We start from the raw sequence: 25,236 nt of genomic DNA, 5'->3' as shown, positions 1-25,236 counted from the left end.
TACACTCATCACACTTTGTCCCCCCTTCCAGGTTGACAATGATCCTTTCTCATGTGAAATCATCCATACGTAGTCTCCAGGCCCTGTTGATTGAAGACCACCACCACAGTGCATTGTAACTGCTTGCTGATACACACACACACACACACACACACACACACACACACACAGTCTGTCCTCTTCCATTCCTTCAACTTCTTTGTGTTACGGGCCCAGCCCAGCCCTGTATAGCACTACAGTCATGTTGGCCTCATGCGATGTGATGTCCAACTTTCTGTTCATGACTGGGAGACCTTTTGCAACATACTTCTGCACTCTAATTCATTTCCACTGAGTAGTTAATGTGTTATGTTATTTTATATTGCTCATCGTTAAGTTTTGCTGAGTAGTGTACTTAAATTCTCTTTAAATTATTTTTCATCTGTGACATCAGCATTGCTTTCAGTGCTTCAACATGAAGAGTGAATACTACTCAAACCACAGAAATATTCCAATAAGCCTTTAACCTAGCCTTAACCTCTGAGGTGTGAAGATGATGATTCATTCGAATTCCAATTCGAATTGTAATTCAAATTAGTGGTTGCCTTTCCACAGTATGATTACTAGGGTAGGTTATGCTGTTCAGCTATGCACAGTTATTGATATTATTGCCCTACTTTTGCCACTGCAGGCATACTATCACAATTATATTAAATTTCTGTCTGGCATCATTAACTCCATATGGACTATACTGGGAAGGAGAGACCGATGACATCACTGTTTAGTCCCTTAAACACACCTACCCCAACAGACATAAATATGGCATGTTGTGAGAATTTCATCATTTCATTCAGAATTTGAAATGTTAATTGGGAATTTGCATTATGTTTTAGGATTGCTGTGTATCACAGTGTCACAGAGGCTTTTTCCCATTTAGTTCAATGTATAATGTATTCCAAAGCGAATGCCCAAAATCCAGAGAACTCAAAGAGTGTACTTACCTTCAGATTCACTTTATTCCTGTTGTGGGGAAGTGGTGATAATGTTCAGTGTAATTGTGACTTCAGATAGATAATTTGTTCAGTTTATCACTGCAAAATAAACTGGGAAGGGAGTGGACATGCACTCATTCGTACAAGAAGACCAGAAAAATCAAACAATGATTGCTGTGGTGTTGTAAAACCAGAAAGGAATTTTGTTGAAAGAAATCATGCAACATACCCTAACAATGGCATCAGACATTCATGGTACAAATACTAAGAAACATTTCAAAAATCAATTAAAATAATGCAAGTAATGTTCACCAAGGACATCGCTCACCCACCTGACAACTTGGTGGCATATGCTGTCACTCTCACATATGTTTTGCATAAGCAATTAAACGTGACAGTTTAATTATCCCCCCCCCCCCCTCCTCCCCACCGTGTTCATGTCTTTCACTACTTTGTGCCAGATAATTACCAATTCTCCTGGAAAGTGGATGACCAGTGGACCTATGTAATGCTTGAGAACTGTATCTGATGGATGGAGTTGCAGCCATCTAGGTTTCCTGTCCGGTTTCTCATGAAGAATTAGAAAAGCTAGTGAAAAAGATGGAGAGGGTCTAAATTTGGTAGTTTATTGTGTGGTAAAACGATTTTGATCTCCGATGAAAACCACTTGTGTACTTTTAGCTCTTTGTACCCCATAACAGAGATTAGTTTTGGTTTGTAAAGGAAATTTCTGGGGAGTTCAAAGAGATGGATCCAAAATTGAAATCCTGACTGACCCTGAAATTCAGCAGTTAAGTAAGGGTTTTGTATTTGGAAGTCATGTCGACATATTTCAAATTAAACAGCTTAAGTTAATGTAAATATGTGACAAAAGGCAACAACAATCAAGAAACCAGAGTAATTCACAGTCATAGCCTACTCACTGTTTTGGTAGTGTTTCACAGAAAATACCACTCTCTCTCTCTCTCTCTCTCTCTCTCTCTCTCTCTCTCATGACATGCCACACCTATTAATTCACGATGTCACCATATTTAAAAGCAGCTTAATGAGGATTGCTTGTGAACTTTTTGCTTCAGCTGTTAACAGAAAATAGTCCTTGCACTTTGAACATACATGTGTTGTTAACATCATGGGACCATCACTACATTCTGTTGGTTTGAACTGTCCATGGAGAATAGTAATATAAGAAGGCATGTGAAGGGTCATGATGTACCCCAGTTAACACTGAAAGGGAACTGACTGTGTGCATATTTGCTTTCTTTGAGCAAAGTCAACACAAATGTAATTTTTTTAAAAGAAAATTACAATTAAACTGGTAGAATGAAACTATTCAGGTTCCATGTAAACACTTCAAACATCCTCTGTCAGTTGTAAATGAGGATAGGCAAAGAATGATTACATAATTATTTGACATATCATTGTCTTTCCTAAGACTTGTATTGTCTTTCTTGTGGCATGACACATTAAATGACATTACAGCGAACATGTGTTGCCTGACAAAAGGGAACACTAACTATATATACAGGGTGAACCAGAATGCCACCAAAAAACTTACAGATGTGATGGTAAGGACTAAAACAAGGAAAAAAGTCTGGTAAATATAGTCTCTAAAATGCACCTCTTAAGAGCTGTGAGCACTTGTTCATCTTTGCTACCGAATGCTATTTGCTTTCCATATTTTGAGAAAAAAAGAGTCCATTAAACATGGACTCTAAACTTTGTACCTTAAAAGCTACGGGCAGTTGTTCAGTAGAAGAGATGCATTTTACAGTAGCTAAGATGAACAAATGCTCATATCTTGTATGGTATGCACTTTTAAAGACCATGTTTACTGGACTACTTCTCTGAAAGTTTATGGGTGGACACCTGCTTTACCCCCCGCCCCCTTCCCAATTATAAGTTCACTCTAAACAAGCGTAATGTATCTTTCTATTCATGATATGTCCAAGACAGGACTTCTGAAGCACGGCTCCTGACTCACGTAGTATATACAGTCAGCTTCATGCATAACGCATGATTGGGCCAGAGAAATAGTAGTATGTGGTCCATATAAGGCTTGCACGTTCTAAGCGGTACCTGGAATGTGCTGAAGTAAGGTGCAAATTTAATCCCCAAAACTTTACTGACACTGTAGCTGCTGTTTAGTACAGCCACACTTTGCAAAATCTGAAATATATCTATTATTGTACCATATTAGCATACTTAACGTTTTTTCAGTATCATGCTAAAAAAGGCATAATTCTGTTGTAGATTTTTTTATGTTTTCACTTGTTTTGGACCTTTTGTGGAAGGTCTGCTTCCTCTCTAATAAACCTTCCATGGAATGATTTCTGCTGCTGATTTCTGTGATGGGAAAGTTAATTTGGTCATGTCATGTTGACCTATCATGTTTGTAAATTCGAAACTACTGTGCACATAAAAAGTGCGTAGAAAAGGTCTAAATGAATGTGAGTGAAACTTAAAGAGATTGGAAAGGCATTTTGACTTCTGTGTCAAAAGCTAGGCAACTCTAAGATGGTAATATACTGTTTGTCTCACCCCTCCATGTTCCTCAATTTATATGCCTCATTTGACCATTAAGAGGATGGTGTGGATCCTCCAGCATGTGTATTTGTTCTGCATTACTAACCACTTGCATGTTATTCCCTGCTTTGCATTTTCCTTAAGTTTCACTCTATTCCTCGGGTTGTTCCACAGTGCTGCAACAATCATGATGATGAGTGTATAAAATGAGGCTTTATGTTTTTTTAATTATATTCTTTGTCAGCACAGTAAAAGATTTTTCAATGTAGAGTAAATTTTTTGTTGATATATCCATCTTATGTATATGTTTCACTTAATAAAAGCTTAAAATTATTCAGCAAAGTGAACTGTTGACCCAATGATAGCAGGAACTAACATGTCACGAGTAGTACACCCTGTCCCAGGTCAAAATGGTGCTCGTTGTTACCTGGCAGTACAATCACAAAAAGTGAAATTGATGACAGTGGTGACAGAAAAGGTGGTGGAACATGAAAAAAAATGAAGTTGAGGATGAGCAAATTATGACAGAGGAGACATAAGGCTGAGTGAAGTGGGATTTGAGTATATGCCCGAAAGGAAGAACAAAGTGCACACAGTAAATATGTGATTGACAGTATGGATAAATGTGTTGTTAGGCACCAATTTCTGCAATATAGTGAAAAATACAACATAATACTATCTTTGTGAAAACTTCACAGCTTTGAACTTACAGAACAAGGCTAGCAAAGAATATTGTTCAAGCTATAGTTTTTCATTTAATATGATGCCGAATAAACATGTCAGCAGGATTGAATGAAATCAGATGTTTTCAAAAAATATGCATTAGTTTTTTTCACAATAAGGATCAGAATTAAAGTGCCCAATGCTTTATTGAGACAAACCGTGGATCCATACTTATTACACTGTAAATAAATGTTATTGCAGTGACAGTGTCCAAGAAAGAATTCAGAGCATAGGCATATAGATGATTGGCATGGTAGAGTTCCACCTGCGAGAAGACTGGAGTGTATACTATTACTTCCTCCCCCCATCTGTTTCCCGGCTGCAACATGGTGGTGCTGCCGCCCTGGCTGGGTCTTCCTTTCACTTTGCTGGTTAATAATTCACTGGGAAACTGTCTTGACAGCTGTTATCATTACTGCATGCTGACTACTATCTAGACAGTTGATATATATGTTTTGCATATTTTACATTTTGTTCACTGCTAAGAACCTCAAGCCTCACATCTCATTTAATTTGTACTAATTTCCCTCATTTAATTTGTACTAATTTCCCCTCCTTTGTCTACCCCCTCCTTTGTCTACCCCCTCCTTTGTCTACCCCCTCCTTTGTCTACCCCCTCCTTTGTCTACCCCCTCCTTTGTCTACCCCTCTCTCTCCCGTTCTCCCTCCCTCTCCCTCCCGTTCTCCCTCCCTCCCTCCCACCCTTCCTGTACCCCTCCACCTCACCTCGCCCACTCCTGTATTCTTCGCCTCACCCTCACATTGTCCCCTCCTGTATTCCTCGCCTCACCCTTGCCTCAACCCCTCCTGTCATCCTCGCCTCAACCCCTCCTGTCATCCTCCCCTCAACCCCTCCTGTCATCCTCCCCTCACCCCCTCCCGTCACCCTCGCCTCACCCCCTCCCGTCACCCTCGCCTCACCCCCTCCCGTCACCCTCGCCTCACCCCCTCCCGTCACCCTCCTCTTCCCCCTCCACCTCCCTCTCGTCTCTCGTCTCTCCTCTCCTCTCCTCTCCTCTTCCCCCTCCACCTCCACCTCCCTCTTGTCTCTCCTCTCTCCTCTCCTCTTCCCCCTCCACCTCCACCTCCCTTTCGTCTCTCCCCTCCTCTTCCCCCTCCACCTCCACCACCCTCTCATCTCTCCCCTCCTCTTCCCCTTCCACCTCCACCTCCCTCTCGTCTCTCCCCTCCTCTTCCCCCTCCACCTCTCTCTCGTCTCTCCTCTCCTCTTCCCCCTCCACCTCTCTCTCGTCTCTCCTCTCCTCTTCCCCCTCCACCTCTCTCTCATCTCTCCTCTCCTCTCCTCTCCTGTTTCCCCTCCACCTCTCTCTCCTCTCCCTCTGCCTCTTCTCCACACTCCCCTCCTTCTTCTTCCTCTCTTCATTTCCTCTCTCCCTGCCTGTCCCTCCCCTCCATCCCCTCCACCTAACCCCTCTGCCACTGTTCCCCCTCCATACCCCCTACCTAACCCCCCTGCCATCGTTCCCCCTCCACCCCCGCCCCTCTCTCTCTTCTCTCTCTCTCTCTCTCTCTCTCTCTCTCTCTCTCTCTCTCTCTCTCTCTCTCTCACACAAAACCTTCCTTCTTTCTACTATTTATATTTCTCCATCAAAGCGTATTTTCATCTGTGAAGGGAATAGCAGCAATTCTGTGTGCAGTGTTCAATGCTCCTGCTTTACTAAGAGTACTTCGTGGGCTATTTAATATCCAGTGTTTAATAAGGTAGTAGGTTAATTTCAAAAATATGAAAGTATGTGGTTTACAGTAACTTACACAGCATCATATATGCTAACCACTCAATATACTGTTACTTCAGTAATGACTGTCATGTGCTTTCTCTGTACTGCTTACACTAATTTCTCTTCTTGTAAATTCCTTTCATCTTCTATCTACAAATTATTTATTTGCAGACTTGAAAATAAGTGAAAGTTGTTTTTACTTGTGTAATTGTAAGTTGCTCTGGTGTTTGTGTATTTTGATGGACGTCTGTTTTAAGTTAGTCGTGTATGTGCTTTCTTTTCTTCCTGTTGTTGCTTGTACCTCTGTAAGTTTTAGTTACAAGAAACTTGTTTGAGAATGGACTGTTTTCAAGTGGTACACCATTCCTGTATATGTCAATCTTTAGTTGTTTAATAGTTTCAGCAACTTTTTTATGTGCAGCATTGTGTATATGTACAGCATGTTGACACTCTTTCTTCATCTCTTGCTTTCTCTTCTGATTGTGCCGGAACCACAGGAAGCCCACCTGGAACAGTCGCTCCTACATCCACAAGTGCTGTAGCCGTAAGCTCCCCTCCCTCATCCACTCCGCCCTCATATCCCGCAGTGCTGAAGGATCGGCCACCGAGCTTCGGGAAGAGCGGCCAGCCCCCTGCTGTAGCCATTAGCACCGTCACATCTAGCACTAGTGGCAGTGGCAGCGGTAGCGGTGTGGCAGGAGCCCGGGTGCCACCCCCCGTCCCCCCTCGGGGGTCCCCGTTCGGCAAGCGAGGTTGGCTCGTGTGTGGAGTGCAGTAGCTTTGCATATTTTATCTTAACACTCCCAAGCTTTTACATTTTGTGTTGCAATATTTGTAGTTCAAAGTATTTAAAGTAGAAATTTGTGTGCTCATTTGAGTCCGCATCCTCAGATCAGCTTCCTGACAGTCGTATCATATTAATGGCCTTCTAGGTGCCTTGAGTATGAACATCACATTTGAGACACCAAGAAAGGGGGAAGTTTTAAGAAGTTGTAGTCGCTGAAGTCAAGCATATCATTCAAAGCGATTGCTTGATAGGACACATTATAAGACAACAAGGGATCACCAGTTTAGTATTGGAGGAAAGTGGGTGGGAGGATTAAAAATTGTAGGAGAAGACCAAGAGAGGAATACAGTAGGCAGATTTAGAAGGATGTAGGTTTGCAGCAGTTATTAGGATATAAAGTAGTTTGCACAGGACAGAGTAGCGTGGACAGCTGCTGAACCAGTCTTCAAACTGAAGATGACAACAACATTCAAAAATTGATGAGCTGTTTTGAATTGATATGAGACATGAATTTCATGAATTGGGTAGAGAGCAAGATCTATAGTTTAGCGGGGTTTCTGAGGAGATCCCTTGTAACATCTGTTATCAGCATTATTTTTCTTTCTGTCATAAATGAATAGATTGGGAACATTCAAAATTCTTTCACATCATTTGCAACAAGCTTATTTATTGTAAGAGAATGACAGAGATGCTCAGGTGGCTCCAGTGTAGACATAAGAGGAAAGTCATCATGCATTTGAGATAATGATAGTTGCTAACTTCGGAGAAACTTTGTTTCAGTAGAGGACACACAGCATATTATTACACAGTGCATTAAGTGCCAAACAAGGACTGTAGTGATGAAACTGGGGAAATTAAAATGTACACACACAACATATATGTAATTTTCTGTGCAAAATTTACGAGCAGTTTCGAAAGTGAGGCAGATGATAAGTCCCACATACACTTGTCCTTGTGTATAGATCTATAAGTAAATCACTGAAAATGAATTGAAACGGATGAAAGGAAAACTAAATTAAAACTGCCAGCAAAATCAGTGTCTTTCTGTCCACACAGCTTTTCTTATTATTTTTCATGTGAGCTTCTGTCAAGAAGTTCTAATATCTGTATGCATATCTGGGATGACTTGTGTTTAATTACATTACCTCAGTGCTTGCACTTTTTTTATCTGTACATTAGCTTTTGCATGAGCTGCCTTCCTAGTGAAAAGTAACTGTTCATATATCTGTTTTCAGTAGTGTTATTTATTTTAATCTTAGTGTACAGTGAGAACTTTGTAGAGCAGAGTTTAGTGATAGTTTCTATTTCTCTTGTTTATACTCCGTGTGCATCATAACTTTAGTAGTAGTGCCACTGGTGAGTAATTTTCTCTCTTTCTGGGGTCTGTTCTTTCTCAGTTAGTCTAGACTGCTTTTTTGTATATTTCTTTTTTTGTAATTTTATACAGTTTTTAAGCAGCACAAAATGGGTAGAACTGTACTGTCTGTCTGGAAACGGTTAGATTCTATTTCAGCAATTGTTGACAGGCTTTAGGTTACTGCTTTAACCTGCAATGACATTGGGGTACCAGTGGCAAAAGTTGACACCTTCAATGCCATCAGAATCCCCTGGAAACTCCATTGTCACTACACCTTCCAGTACGTAACATCCAACCTGTCTGCCTTCATTTCAGTGTGAGTGGCAGACTGTGTTAGCTTCTCATATATTTGGGAGGAGAGCAAAAGTGGAAACTGGCCACACAGCTATTCCCTTTTGTCTTATCAGGAGGTACAAGTTGCTACTCATTGTTGATAACATGTCTTGAAGCAGCATGGAATGGTTTGTGTGTTAGGTTGTTAAAAGAGCCAATCAGGGAAATAGCAGTGAGGTTGGGAAAGGAGGCTAGTGTTTACTCAGTATGATTACTGGGAGGTCTCATCCAAGATGCAGAGGCGGATTTGCTGGTGGATGTTGAACACACAACTGGGCACAACTAGTTGCAAATCATATCTCATGTTGACATGAATGATGCTTGCCACTTGGGTCCTGAGTGTGCTCTTTCTTTCTGTAGGTATTTACTGAAATAGCAAATTCAGCTAACAATTCACACACAGTGCAAGTAGTAAGGTCCCAAACATTTCATTTCTTCTCTTATTAAAGGTAATAATGCCCAAATAGTATTAGGAACAGAAAGTGAGTGAAAACTGCAAGTGCGTAGCAACAAAACCCAAAAGCCAGAGTGGAATATATATCACGAGGATCGATAATACGCAGGTGAAGTTAAGCATCAAAGGTGGATCAAACGTGCTAATCGCATGCTTTTATAGACCACGTGTGTCAAGAGCTGTAGTGGCAGACTACTTCAGAGAAAACTTGCAGGATTTTGTAAGTATATTTTCTGAAAATGTTATTGTAATAGGAGATTATGTTCAGTTTGCCTGCTATAGAATGGGGGAATGGTGAGATCAAAATTGGTCCCAAATACAGATATTTGTCTGACATTATTCTGAATGTGTTGTTCAAAAATTACTTCTAGCAGATACAGAACCAACTTATGAGAGTAACATCACAGATCTCCTAGGGATAGACAGACTAGAACATTTCAAAGCAGTTAACATAGAGGAGGGCATCAGTGATCATAAGGCTGTGATAGCATCAGTGTCTATGGATGTTACAAGGAATATTAAGAACAGTAAGAATATATCTTAGTGTGGCGAGAGTGACAGGATAGAATTTGTTGAGTATCTAAGTAGTCAACATCAAATGTTCCGTTTTGAGGACAAAGATGTCAAGCACAAATTGATAGAGTTCAGAAGCATTATTCACTACTCCTTAGACAATTATGTGCAGAGCAAGGTTTTAAGTGATAGGGAAAAACCCACCGTGTTTTAAATGAAATTGAAGCCCACCTGACAAACAAAAGCTAAACAAAGTGAAAATAACTGCAAGGAGAGCAGTGAGAGAAGTGTTCAGTGAATTTGAAAGTAAAAATTTTCCAACCAGTCTGGCTAAAAAGCCAAAGAAGTTTTGGTGTTATGTAAAGACAGTAAGCAGATCAAAATCTATTCAGTCACTCAGTGACCATGCAGGCAACAAAATGGAAAATGGCAGAGAGAAAGACAAAATCTGGATTCAGTCTTCCACAGAAGATCATAATACAGTTTCTTGTTTCAGTTGTTGCATGAATGCCAAAATGGGAGATAATGAGGCAAGTGATTGCGGATTAGAAAAGCAACCACAATCACTTAACAGTGGAATGACATCTAGACCTGATGAGATACCTGTAAGATTCTACAGCAATTATGTGAAATGACTTGCTCCCCTTCTAGTAGTAGTTCATTGTAGGTCACTGGAGCGACAGAGGTCTCCTAGGCACTGGAAAAAAGCACTGGTCATTCCCATGTTCAGGGAGGATCATAGCACAGATGCACCTATATTGTTGAGGTCAGTCTGTTGTAGAATTATGCTGACATATTATAACATTTTTGGAGAACAAAAATCTCCTCTGTGAAAATCAACATGAATTCTGCAAACAGAGATCTTTAAAACTCATTTCGCACTGTTCACCCATGAGAGCCACAGTGCCGTAAACATTAGCAGCCAAGTTGATGCCATGTGTCTTCAGGGCTACATTGATACAATGGTCCTGTGTCATTCAGTGAACAAAATGCAGGCTTCCCAAGTATCTAACCAGACATGTGACTGGATTCAAGACCTCCTTGCTAGTAGAACTCAACACGTCACTCTTAACGGAACAGAATCGACAGATGTGGAGGTAATGTTAGGAGTGCTCCAAGGATGCATGGTAGGTCCATTAGTGTTTACAGCATACAGGGTGGAGAAAAATGGTGTCATGAAATTTTAGCCCAGGATACCTGATGCCAGTAGGAACCAAAATTACTAATGTTGTGTAGGTCAACAACGCACAATTTTTATACTACGGGAACCTGGCGCCACGCGAATGTTTATCTGCCAGAGATCACGATGTATCCAAGGCGGCCCGCACGCTTGGTGGTAGCTTGCCAGCCTCCCACTCTGGGGGCCTGGAGGCGAATCTGCCTGGGTCCCGACACATCCATTTTAATTTCATGATAAAACATACCGGGAACAAACCCATCAACAGAAAGTATTTCACAAAGTGTTTTGGCCCTGTAAAGGCCCTTTCTTGTTGCGAGGAAATTGTTTACTTAAAGCAGGTGCTTGAACTGGCGACCCTGTGACGCCACACAAGCTTGGTATTGTCGAACGGTGTTTTGCCAAATTCTTTCAAAGGTTCCTGGCATTCTCCTGATGGGATTAGCGCCATTGTTGAATGCGATCCATTAATTCCTCGTCATTTCTAGGTGGTTCACGTCCGGGTGGTTGAACTAGAGCCTTGGAGAATCCCCACAGGAAAAAGTCTGATGGCGTGAGGCCTGGTGATCGCAGGGGCCATGTCCTACAAGCACCTCTCCCAGTTATCTGGCCATCAAAGAGTTCATTTAAATATCCGCGCAAAGCATGACTGTTATGTGGGGGCACCCCATGATGTTGCAATCACATGTGTAGCCGTATGTCCAGGGGAACATCTTCCAGCAGGCCAGGTTGAGTTTCTTACAAAAAGTGAAGGTACTTTGCCCCGGTAAGCCGAGGAGATATATGGACCAACCCAATCAGATGGCCATCCACAATGCCTGCCGAAATGTTGAGCGAAAATTGTTCCTGGTGTCCATGGATGCACATGACGTGAGGATTTCCTCTTGCCCAGTAATGAACGTTTCGAGTGTTGTAAAGGCCATCCCGATGGAAGGTGCACTCATCTGTAAACAACACAATGGTGGGGAAGTTAGGATCTTGTGCAACAGATCACAGAAACCACCAGCAAAACCCTAGCCTGTGTTCATATTCCGCCACAGGATTTAGGTCTTGGACAGGGTAGAAACAAAATTGATGCTGGCCGTCATCCCTCAAAACCTCCCACACTAACCGATGAGTGACCTCCATGTCGTGTGCTCGAGAAAAGTCTCTTAAAATGCAGCATCCAGTCGTGTTCGAGATCTTCCAGCATCACCATGATATCCCGCTAACGATCCTGTCTTGCCAAGTTGCTGGTGAATTGCTGTAAACATTTGCGGGTGTGGGTGGCGTCTTGGTGAATACTGTTCCTCATACAACCGTCGAGCTTCATGCGCATTACCGTTGGTTAGTCCATAAACAAAAACCATATCTCATTGTTCTTCAAAAGAATACTGTGTCGCCATGCTTACTGTATGACAAAATCACAGGTGGTGTGTGTGTGTGTGTGTGTGTGTGTGTGTGTGTGTGTGTGTGTGTGTGTGTGTGTGTGTGTGTGTGTGCTCGAGCTCCAAAGCGTAGATTACGTGAGAATGCCTGTGATGTGAGGTGGAGACAAATAGCAAGACCTATTCGACACGTGTGTGTATCACGTTGGGGCAGTGATGGGGCGAGGGACGTTTGTATGTGCGAACCGACAATCATAACGCTGCCTGTGTCAACCGATGAATGGCAACAGGGCAATCCACACCCAATCGGAGTGTGTGGCTCCAAGTTTCGATAGTTTAAAAATGGTGCATTGTCGACCTACACAACATTAGTAATTTTTGTTCCTACTGGCATCAGCAATCCAGGGTTAAAATTTCGTGACACAATTTTTCTCCACCCTGTATATAAGTGATCTTGTGGATCACATATGATACAATTGTCTATAAAATGTTAGCAATACCAGAAGATTGTAGCAAATTGCAGGAAGACCTGCAGAGTGTTGACTATTGTTGCAGGAACTGGCAGTTGAGCCTGAGTGAAAAAAGTATCATATTACACATAAATAGGCAAAGAAATCCACTGCTGTAAACTTATGCTTTTGGCAACAAATCACTAGGAACCATAACTGCCATTAAATACCTAGAAGTAACTATCCAGTGCAACTTGAATTAAAATGTCCGCTTAAAAATAATTGTAGGAAAGGAGATGCCATGGGAACAGTCATAAGGAAATGTATTTCATCCATGAAAGTAGTAGTTTACAAAACACTGGTTCAACTGATTCTTGAGTGTTGCTCATCAGTCTGAGACCTTTACTAGACTGGATTATTAAAGGAGACAGAGAACATCCAATGATGTGTTTCATCATGGAATCATTTAGTCAGCATGAGAGCATTATGGGGATACTCTACAAATTCCAGTGGCAGTTGCTGCAAGCGTGTCATTGTTAATCTCGGGGGGGGGGGGGGGGGGGTTTATTATTGAAATTCAGAGAGAGTACATTCTGGGAAGAGCCCGGGCAATATACAGTATCTCATAAAAAGTATCCGGTCACCTCTGTGTAATGAGGGATTGACCACTAGATGCAAGAAGGATGGACCCGCTAGTATAAAAGGATGTGTGGGGGATATTGTGTTGTCAGAATGGATCGGTCAGGAGAGCGCAGTGACTTCAAATGTGGACTAGTCTTTGGATGTCACCTGAGCAACAGATCCATCAGGAACATTTCAACCATTCTACGGCTGTCCAAGAAGACTATTGATGACGTGATTATGAAGTGGAAATGCGAAGGATGAACCACAGCTAAATCAAGACTAGGCAGGTGTCAGATACTGATGGACAGGGACCGTCAAACATTGTGGAGGGTTGTAAAAAAAATCTTAAAAAATGAGGAGAAGCAATCACTCATGAATTTCAAACTGCTGACAGCAGTTCAGCTAGCACAGTGACTGCATCTAGGAAGTTAAAAATAATGGGGTACAGTGGTCAAGCAGCTCCACATAGCCACATGTTTCTGCAGTCAATGCTAAGCGATGCTTGAGGTGGTGTAAAGAGCAATGCCACTGGACAAAAGATGACTATAAGTGTGTGATTAGGGGTGTTCAATCACACCATATCATGTGGTACTCCAATGGAAGAATTTGGGTTTAACAAGTGCATGGAGAGCATTACCTACAATCATGTATAGTGCCAACAGTGAAGTATGGAGGAGGTCGTGTTACCGTATGGATCTGTTTTTTGTAATTAGGGTGTAGCCCCTGTATTCCACTGAAGAAAAAGCTAAATGCAGAAGGATATGAACACATTTTACAGTATTGTGTACTGCGTACAGTGGGGGAATAGTTTGGAGACAATGATTGCTTGTATCAACATGACAATGCATCCTGTCGTAAAGCAGTATCTGTGACACAATGGTGTGTGGACAGTAGCTTTACTGAAATGGACTGCCCATGGTCCCAACTTGAATGCAGTGGAACATCTTTGGAATGAGAACATCAACTTTGCTCCAGACAACAATGTCCATTATCATTATCTTCACTGGGTTTGGCCCTTGAGGAAGAATGGATTGCCATTCCTCCACGGACATTCCGATGTATCATTGGAAGTGTTCCTAGCAGAGTTGAGCCATCATTTAGTTAAAGTACAGACACACCCCATATTAATTTCCACTAATAAGTATCAGGATACTTTTGACCAGATAGTGTTAGTTCTTATCGTATACTTCTCACAAAATTACCACAGTTTTCAACTGTGCCTGGGTTAAAAAATGCATTGTAACTGATATTTCATGGCACATGTGGTTCACGCATGTCCGATACGACTGAAGTCAGGTTCCTTTGGGACAGACAAGTGCTCTTCTGATATTTCATTAAACCATCCTGATGTAGTTCTAGAACATTGTGTTGATGAATTGTTTTGTCAAATGTACAGATTTTCATCAGAGCGCTACTGGCAGGGAGAAAGATGCACAATATGCAAGCATATCCACAAATTTTATTCTTATATTGGACACTTACTGATAGATGTACATCCCATTTCATGCTTAATAAATACTTTCCACGTGAAAATACCATCACCCATCAAGACTGCACTCTGCTGGAAAATGTGATCCATTGGCTCTCGCACATTTTGTGCACTTGCCAAGATGTGCTACCGTTTGACAGTTCACACGATGTCTCTTGTGACAATCTTAATGTGCTGTGACATGCTGTTCAGGAAGTATTTGTGAGAATGTGATTTACATTAAAATGAGAAATATTCAAGCTTATTGTCAAGAGTGTGAGAGTAGTTCGTAAGTGTAACAACATTCAAGAATTCAACTAAAAATCTAGTTATTCAATCCAACTGGGTATTCAGATTGACCAGATAAAAAGTAAACACTGTCATTGACTCATAAAATTTGAATGTTTTATGTAGTTGGTGCATACAACAATGAGACAAAACATTATGACCTCCGGCTTAATAGCATGTTTGTCAATTTGAGGAACACAATAGAGCAGCGATTCTACAGGGCATGGGTTTGATGTACCTTAGGTAGGTTTCCAGAGGTATGTGGCACCAGTTTTCTATTTGTAGGTCATTCATTTCCTGTAAATTATTGGTTGGTGGTTTGCGGATGCGGATTTCGTGCTAAGTAGCATCCCAGATGTTTCATCAGGTTCACATCAATTGAATTTGGTGGCCAAGACCTTAACGTAAGTTTAATATCATATTCCTCAAACCACTGAACCATGATTCTGGTCTCGCAACAGGGACAATTTATCCTGTTGGAAGATGCCATTGCCATCAGGAAGACATGAAGAATGAAGTGATGCAAAAGGTCCACAGTAGTAACAGAATCCACAATTGTTTTGGTTCCTTTGATTACTGCCACTAGTCGCGTGGAAGCCCAAGTGAGCATCCCCCACTACGTAATTCTGCCATCACCGGCTTGTATCTGTAGTGAGGTGCATGTTTTGAGCAGTTGTTTGCCTGAATGACGACATATCCAGACAAGACCATCGTCCTTGTGTAACAAGAAACATGATTCAACTGACCAGGTGAGATTTGTCCATTGGTCCACAATCCAGTTTCAATTATCCTGTGCCCACTGCATTCATAATTGACCATGTGATTGGGTCAACATGGGGGTCATCTGCTACAGAGCCTCATGTTCAACAATTTGTGCTGATTGGAGTGCTTCAAACACTTGTTGCAGCATCAGCATTGTAATCTTTCATCAGATAAGCTACAACGTCCTATCTTACTTCATAGAGCAGGCAAGTCTCCAGTGATGAGGCATGGACATCCAATACCTTATCATTTACTTATGGTTTCATTGTCATTTAAACATTTTTTTGTGAAATGCTCATGGCAGTAGCACACAAACAGCCTGTCAGCTTCTTCATTTCTGAGATGTTCATTCTCAGGTGCCAGGACATAAGAATTGGCCCTGTGTCAAACTTGCTTATGTCAGTGGATTACCCCATTTGCAACTCATATCATCACTAGAATGATTCTCTCTTTCTCTGTACTCTGCTTATTTACTTTTCTTACTGTGTCACGTGTGCGCAGTGCCAACTGGTGGCATTATGTGTTGTACTGGGCAGTGGCTATAATGTGTTGGCTTATCAGTGTGCATTTCCTGACACTCTGACATGCTTCATCGTTTTTATTGCCCCATAAATTATGTTGATTGTCCCACGTATAGAAGAAGAAGATGAAACATATTGTTTTTTAGTGGAAGTGCAAGTGGAAAGTGAAGTAATTTATGTACTGTGTACTGCTGCTTCATTATACGTTTGGATGTGGTATAATAAAAACAGTCATGAGCAGTCAAGGTACATACAGTAATGGAAATCAGTGTAAAGGCAGGGTTCCACGAAAATAATAGTACAACATCTGAAGCATATATTTATCAAATTTACTATGAAAGTAGAAGATAGATATTATAAAACTTAAACAGTCATGATGGAATTACAAAGTTTCATTCATAATATGAGTAACAAAAGAAGATAGTTGCATTTCCTGAATGGAAATTGGTATAAAGACACTCACTGTCTACATCTACATCTATACTCTGCAAGCCACCTGATTGTGTGTGGCGGAGGATACTTTGAGTACCTCTATTGGTTCTCCCTTCTATTCCAGTCTCGTATTGTTCATGGAAAGAAAGATTGTCGGTATGCCCCTGTATGGACTCTAATCTCTCTGATTTTATCCTCATGGTCTCTTCGCGAGATATACGTCAGAGGGAACAATATACTGCTTGACTCCTCGGTGAAGGTATGTTCTCGAAACTTCAACAAAAGCCTGTACCAAGCTACTGAGCGTCTCTCCCGCAGAGTCTTCCGCTGTAGTTTATCTGTCATCCCCATAACGCTTTCGCGATTACTAAATGATCCTGTAATGAAGCACGCTGCTCTCCATTGGATCTTCTCTATCTCTTCTATCAACTCTATCTGGTACGGATCCCACACTGGTGAGCAATATTTAAGCAGTGGGCGAACAAGTGCACTGTAACCTACTTCCTTTGTTTTCGGATTGCACTTCCTTAGGATTTTTCCAATGAATCTCAGTCTGGCATATGCTTTACCGACGATCAACTTTATATGATCATTCCATTTTAAATCACTCCTAATGCCTGTCCTGTTGTGTTATTGTATTTTTAGTACTTTGTCCAACCTCCGTTCTTCCTAATTACCTCAAAAATTCTCTTCGACATTGGTTTTGTTAAGGTTTGTAGTACATGCAGTGAAATTGTCACTCGGTCTTTTTGTATCACAATTTTTAGCTCACATATGGCCTCAAATTGCCTTCTATTGCGATAGACACACCTTGCCAATATTTCACAAAGGTTTTCCATGGGGTTCAAATCCAGGCTACTTGCAGGCCAGGGCAAGACATCGATATCTTTATCTTCAAACCATTTTTTGCTGTAGCAGAACCCTACACAGGTGTTTTATCCCATTAAAACATTAGATTCTCATCCCCTAGGCCCTCATACATTCTAATCAATTCTGTTTCTAGCATCTCATTGTACATAGAATTCATCCAAGCAATGTGTGACTTTTCTTTAGTGCAGAAGGCTGCCCAAATAACAATACTTCCACCACCAAAATTTCTCGTCATTCTTATCTGCTGCTCTGTTCTCAGATCATGCCAACAGTATTGAAATCCATCCTGCCCATCTAAATTATCTTTTTCTCACCACTGAATATCACTTTATCACATTATGAAATCCATGATATACATTTTTCAGCAAATTCCAATCTAGCCTGGTTATGTTTTGGTGTTAATGCAGGTTTATGCAGTCATTTCTTGAACGCCAGATGTTTGTCATGTAACAAAATTTGTCATACACATCTGTTATTTACCGGCAATTGTAAATAGGCAACAAGTTCACAAGAATAACAGTTTGTGGCTCTTGCTTTGCACAAAGTAACTCTTTATTTGCCTCAGATAATTTTGCTTTGCCCATATTTTCCATTCTGTTCACATTGTGCACCCAATCTAACAAAATTATCAATCACTGTACTTGAACAGTTCATCTTCTTGCCAGTTTTACAATGAGCGGGTCCTATTTCATTGTATGTACTGAATTATGCTTTATCATCATGTGATAACTGTATTCCATATGATATTGCCACACTCATGGTTTCTGTACATGACATTCACTGTCACTAATGGTGTCTGTTCCATATCCCCAGTAGACGCATGTACACACACACACACACACACACACACACACACACACACACTAACACCACTCAGAGCTGACTGCCTTTATACTTAATCAAATGCAATATAATTTGACCGAAAATGTTGGTATATTGGATTTCATACTATTGCATATACACTGTGCACAACATTTCCAACTGAAAGTGTTAATTTTTCAGCAGATATCCTTGTCTTTATACTGATTTCCACTGTTGTACACCTATGCACTCCTTTTGTCATGATGGCAGTGAAGATATATTGTGGCTTTGACTCCACGAGATATATAAAGCAGTGGCAATCATCTATATCTGTGATAACTCAACCTTATCCCACAAATAATGGATGTTGATCAGAACTGAGTCTTAGGTTTGCCTAAAAAGATTTAGCTCTGATGATCCAGGAGGCCCGATCCTTCGCATTGAGATGACCCTCAAATCATACAAAAACAGTACTGTAACAATGTGGCAGGGCACTGGCTCGCTGAAGATAAGGGTCACCACCAGGGTGCTGTAAGTAAACGAACAGATGTACATGACAGTTGATTCCTGTATTGTCTGCTAGTGGGAGATGGTGGCAGATATATCAGAAGACACAGTACATCCCATGTGTACATGTGTGATCTATCATTATGTGTAGAACTGTGCAAGTGTAAACTTGAAATACTTCAGTTTCTTGTTAAGCTGGTTAGACAAGGAACAGCTTAAAATTCTTTTGCGATTTCATTAAATTTGTACAGAGTTGAATTAGGTTTATGAAAAGTTTTAAGTACCCCAGTTGGTATTTGTCATTGGGTGCTCATATTCAGTTTATAGTTCCAGAACTGTTTAGCTATCTGCTTTCATCCTACCTGTCAGTCATTCTTGTAGTGTTGCTTTGTAGTCTCTGTTGACATTATCTTATTTTCATGTTTTGTTATAATGTAAAAAATTAGAAAATAATAGAGGTCTGGTATAATTTTATTATATGTAAAATTTTTTGTGAGACCAGATTTATTTATATTATTTGCAAGTACTGAATATTCCTAACAATTTTTTAACATATTTGTTGGATGCAGTTATAAATATTTAAGTCAATCCATAATTTGAACAACTCATAAACTACATTAATTCTATTTTAAATTAAATTGTTTACGAAATCTTACATTAAATTTGCTGAATCCGTAGACTAACGTGGATGTGACCAAAAATGAAGCAGACTTTTACAGTTTTTTTTTTTTTTTTTTTTTTTTTTTTTTTTTTTTTTTTTTTTTTTTTTTTTTTTTTTTTTGTATAAATGTTGTATTGAGCAGTTTATATCGTGTTTCTTGTTGGAGTTTCTTCCCAGAATTTAATTATTTGTAGCGAGACTTCCTTAGTAAATAGTGCATTATAGGTTCACATCTCTACAGCCAATATTCTGAAAGCTGCCTGAAAAATAGTCATGCACGTCGGAAGATAGTTTTACTATGGTATCTCAATACAATCTCAAGAATGAGTCATCAACCAGTAGAAATGTTAGTTCATTTTGGTGTGGTTATTATAATAAGAATAATATTGTGGTGCCCGCCTAGTGCAAGCATTACAGTTTGATGCCAGTTCACTAGCTTAGATGAATTTCACTACTTTTCCTTCCACTGAGCAGCTTGTTACGTGGTTTTGTGAAGAGGAAATCTGATGTGGTCACTGGGAATTGAAGTCCGGACCTACGCATTAGTATCCGACCGAGCTAATCACTAGACCATGGAGATGATGTGTAAAGTAAATGGAATCAATGAGGCACTTTGCACATCACATACTTTTTCATTCTTTTTATGTAGGGCTTATGGAATAATGGGGAGAACTCAAAGCTAGTTCCTTTTTAATCCTACTGAGCTAACAGAAAACCAAATTCATTTTCCATGTCACAAAACAGGCATTTTAAAGTGGATTTATTAGGAAATCTTGTAAGCTCTGCATTTTCTCTTCATAACACACATCAGTGACTTGCCATCAGATATAAGGGATTTAAACAGTTTTCTGTTTGCAGGTGACACAAATGGACCATAAATGTTGCAGTTAACTGTAGCAAATAGCATAAACATGAGGCACAGAGAGAATTGACTGATAGTTAACTACAGTAACAAATGCTGCAATTAATCCACTGTATTTATTTGATCTTGGAAAGAACCCAGTAAATAACGCTGAACAATTTAAGTTCTTAGAACTGAAAATGTATGGGAACAAACTTACAAATCCTAAATAAAAATTCTTTAATAAAATACAAGTGTTGTTACGTATCTCATTGAAATGGTATTTTTTCTAATGGAATAATTACAAAAAAATTGTCTTTTGTTTATTTTCATTGTACAACATACTGCCATAATACATTCCTGCCTCCCCAGGGAGCTCGTAACTCTTCTGTGAGCACAAGTGTGATGAGCATGGGGCCCTGACCGTTGTGGCATTTCTTCTCTTCTTGTGCCACAAAACCACTCTCTGACTATTTCTTTCCCTTTGATTTAACCGCCAATGAATACCCTATTCATTGTTGACTCTGCCATACCTCTAGTCTCTGCATTTTAGTTACTCTATTTTACTGTTTTTCCTATGTATTACACAACTTTTGTTGTATTTAAGAATGGCCACCATTACCAGGATTGACCTCAGCCTTTTTTTTTTTTTTTTTTTTTTTTTTTTTTTTTTGCGCACAATACTCGGCATGTTAGCTGGTCCATGTGGGGTTCATTGGATACCCACTTGGTGGTAGCTCCCTGACTACGTGGGTAACACATTGTTGGTGACTGCTCTATTGTGTCTTCGGGAATGCCCAGGAGTGTGTGTCTATCTTATTTGGGATAGAGGACTCCTGGCAATGATTGTCATGCCAAAGGGCCCTAGATTAGGCAGGGCAGTGCCCGTCCCAGTAATCTCACAAGAAATTAATGTAGAAAGACATAGCCCCAGTACATTTTCCTCATTAGGTATGAATCCAGATTGATCGATGAGACAAGGTGAGAGATGTTATCCTCAGTTCCTTCCCTGTACCAGTACTGATGGCGAATATGTCTTAAATATCAAGCTGTAATTTTTTGTGGAGGAAATCAAAGACAGGTATAATAAGGTCATTACAATAACGATGCAGGACAGATCACGCTACATACATTGTTGAACTTCAACAAACAAGGTGACATCCCAGTCACAAATATGTTGCACAAGAAACTAAATATAGTCAAGGGTATAATTTTCCGCAGGTGCCTTATACTTCAGTCAAGGCATTATGTGTCAATTTATGATGATGAGGTGTAAATTTTATCTGCCATGTTCAACAAATGCCTAAAGATAAAGTAGACACTGAAGCCTGCATTTCTCATGGGTTTTAAGGTTAGAGTTAGGATTGTGGTTTACCGGTGTGGTGTAAAATCTTATGTACCACCTGCCATAAGGTACAAGTGTGTGAAGTTTGGCCACATGTCATTTAATCTACAAATGAATGTACCTGTTGAGACTGGATGGCCACTACACAGGAATGCCTGTTGTGTACAATCACCTTACTGCATCAGTTGCAGGGGTGCACACATCTCCTAATCACCAACTTGCACTTTACAACGAGGGAATGTAAGGTCCAGATGTTGAAGATCTTTGATTGTTCAACATATCACCAAGCCTTTACCCTATCCAGATGACACTAAGTTATTCCCAAAAATTAAGCCTTTGGTCATCTATTACAAGAGTGAATATTCCCCCTCTCCCCTTTGCATTGGGCATAGCAGCTAGCTTAGTTGATGTGTTAATATGAGGAAAGGGGCTCCGTCGTCTTATCTCTGCATCTGTTGTGATGACCTTTGCTCCCTCCATTTGTATAATAAAGACCTATACTTGACTGACACACCCTAGTGGAGGCTTGCTCCCTCTTGGTCCTACTACCCAAACCACCTCAACCCCACGTCATAATGACAAACAGCATCTGCGGAGGTATGGACATCAGACTGCAGAACTGCCCACTCCTCATCTGTACCAAGCTCTTCTTTGGATACTCCTACTGAATCCAAATCCTATAACGAGGAGGAGGAGGAAGTAGCAGCGGCGGTGAAATGAAGAAAATAGAAAGGAAGATGAATCTGGCAGTCTTGATTCCACTGGATCCCTCCTCCACTATTAGGTTTACTCAGTCGTTTACACAACTCTTCAGGAAATTCAATCCCCAACAACATATTCACCCATTTTACATAATTATTGAATGTATAATGAGAACTGAATTGACATTGAAAGAGCCTTTGGGGGCATGTGTAGGACTGACCTTGAGATGATCTCCAGTGAACTACTATCATGATGGAAGTGGTGGTGGTGGTGGTGGTGGTGGTGGTGGTGGTGTTATGAGGTTCAAATATGCTTGTAAGTATAATGTAGTGCTCATGCCAATCAGATTTTATCAGGATACTGTCCACAGTTAATTAATTTTGATATTAATTCAAGCTGTAACATGAAGTCGAATGCTCAAATAAATTCAGCTGCAGAAATATTTAATTCAAATGGAATACCTCTATACTAGTAATGTCTGCCATCATAGAAGAGGAATGCTGTGTACTTCCTAAAACTAACAAATGGTATATGGCACTTGACTGAATCCAGCTGTAAAGTCAAATGACAACATGAATCTTGTACTGTGTGACTTGCACAGTAGTGTGTCCACATTTTCAGAGTGACTATCCTAGTTTTCAAAGACAACCAGAGGATTGTTTTACTTACTCATGCACTCCTCTATTAGTCCACATTTCTCCATCATTTCTAGCTCCTTTCCACATTAGGCCCCTCTGCTAGTGGCTCTGCAGAGGGATTTATCCAAAGGTAGGGTATGATGCTTCACTTTCATACAGCACTTGTAGTTACTTACATAACATTTACCATGAGATTCATTTGTTCTTTCTTGTTATTTATTTATTTACACATCAAGTTCCGTAGGACCAAATTGAGGAGCTAATCTCCAAGGTCATGGAACATGTCAGTACATGAAATTACAACATAAAAGTAATAACAGATAAAAATAAATGTTTATGAACCTGAAAAAAGTCAGTCCATAAGTTTAAGTAAACACAATCAACAATCCAATAAGAATCAGCTTAATTTTTCATGGAACTCCTCGACAGGATAGGAGTGACCCATGAGGAAACTCTTCAGTTTCGATTTGAAAGTGTGTGTATTACTGCTGAGATTGACTGTACTCCCTTACTATCTGTTTCTTCTAGCAAGTCTTTCTAGACAGTTTCAAATCCAAAGTTGATGAGGTTATCAATTTCTCCTGTCTTCCTCATTAATTTCGCTGCACTCACACAAACGATCTCCTTACACATCATCATGGAATAATGATCAGTATATATCCTCTCAGTAACTCTAGCAGTTAAATATTTATTCTCTTTTCACCAATCAGGGTACATAAGTATGCACAAATCAGCCAGCCTTTTGAATCTGATACATCCGCAAATAATTTTGAAATTACTTCTGATTTTGAAGATCTTCATTAAATGCCTCTGAATTTTCATTCAGTAGATTACACTCTCCTTGAGTTACAACCCTGCTAGTGTCCTGCACAGGATTCATTTCATCTTTCAGAATAGCTACACTGTCTTCCATCAGTGCCTGAAAAATATTCTTGCATCTTCCCCTCAGCAGTTTTCAGAACTTGCCCAACTTGTCTAACCAAAATTTTACTGCATATTCCAAAAAAATCATCATCCTTCTTTCTCTTTGTCGATTGACTCCCGCTCTTCATTCTTCAGATAAATGTGTATTATTTCCTGTTCTTCTGTTACATCTTTCACTTCACTACCTAGTCCTGGAAACTTGGTTTCATGAACTTCACTCTTACATCCTATCCCTAATACTCTAACAGTCACTTTGTTCATTTGTTTTATATTTTAACACTTCATTACTCTTGAGACCTGTCACAATCCTGTTCCAGCCGCACCCTACCACATTCCTCAGAGATATGGTGTTACGTAGTATTCCTCCTTTCATTAGATGTCCAGTTACAGAATTTAGAGCAGGGCTTAACAACTGGCCGGTTTTGAGCGCGAGTACTCGCGTCTGCTCAGGCACGTGCTCGCGAGCAGGTGCAAGGTCGCGTAGGGAGGGAGGGGAAATGCGCGCGCACATTTGAACAGGGCCGCAGCGTGCCTATTGAATTCGCGCCGACTGTGTAACGTTTAAAGTACTACGATCAGCTCTAACAGTCACTTCGCAGGTTAAGAATCATGTCAAGTCGCCGTTGTGTAACCCCAACCATGTTTTCACAGTTCAACCCCATTGGGAGGAATCGTATCTGTTTACAGTAAAAGATGGTGTTGCAAAATGTTTAGTACGTCACAAAACGCTGAATTCTTTTAGGAAATTTAATTTGCAGCGACATTATATGTCATACCACGCGAAAGACTACGGAAGTGGAAAATGTGATGGACCAGATCGTGCACAGGAAGTTATTAAACTTAAAAGGAAGCTATCCGAAGAAGATCTGGATGACTAAGAAAAATCAACTGAGGCAGCTTTCAGAGTGAGTTACAAAATTGCTTTGCTTTTAGCAAAATCCCTGCGCCCCTTCACTGATGGCGATTTAATAAAAGAATGTTTGGTAGTTGCAGCGGAACATTTGTGCCCATCTCAAGTTGATCAGTTTCGGATTGTGCCATTATCTAACATGACCATTATGCGTCGCATACAGGACATAGCAGACGACGTCCAGAGCCAGCTTGCAAATATCGGTAAAGATATTATGGCGTATTCTCTAGCTCTGGACGAAAGTGTTACAGCGCAGCTTGCCATATTTATTAGAGGTGTTAATAGAGATCTTCAGGTGAGGGAGGAGCTCCTCGATGTAGTAGCCATGAAGAACACTACAACCGGAGGTGATATTTTAAGTAGTGTTGAAGAAAGTGTTGAAAATATAGGATTGTCGTGGAATTCTTTAGTTTCAGTGTCTACAGACAGTGCACCAGCGATGACAGGGAAAAAATCAGGTTTCATTGCGCTGTTGAAGGAGAAAATGAAAAAACTGACCGTGCCGAATGAAATAAGAGGCGTTCACTGTGTGATCCACCAGGAAAACTT

The 25,236-nt window shown here is 40.4% G+C and overlaps 1 protein-coding gene across 6 annotated transcripts in view; it reads left to right on the top strand.

Moving 5' to 3' along the window:
- The window catches only part of LOC124721726 (phosphatidylinositol 4-phosphate 5-kinase type-1 alpha-like), a 315,644-nt gene that overhangs the window by 119,524 nt on the left and 170,884 nt on the right, over positions 1–25,236 (top strand). For 3 of the 6 annotated variants that reach the window (XM_047246822.1, XM_047246821.1, XM_047246823.1), the window contains one exon: positions 6,454–6,708. The exons of 2 other annotated variants lie outside the window; for them this stretch is intronic. In XM_047246822.1, the coding sequence (XP_047102778.1) occupies positions 6,454–6,708 (255 nt within the window). Of the gene's footprint in view, positions 1–6,453; positions 6,709–20,185; positions 20,389–25,236 lie in introns of those variants that run through there. One more of the 6 variants, XM_047246826.1, reaches the window with a different exon arrangement.

Source organism: Schistocerca piceifrons, chromosome X (genome assembly GCF_021461385.2).
Source record: "Schistocerca piceifrons isolate TAMUIC-IGC-003096 chromosome X, iqSchPice1.1, whole genome shotgun sequence".
Classification (NCBI taxonomy): Eukaryota; Metazoa; Arthropoda; class Insecta; order Orthoptera; family Acrididae; genus Schistocerca; species Schistocerca piceifrons.
The sequence above is the reverse complement of the archived record's forward strand: the minus strand, read 5'-3'. Positions and strand labels throughout refer to the sequence as shown.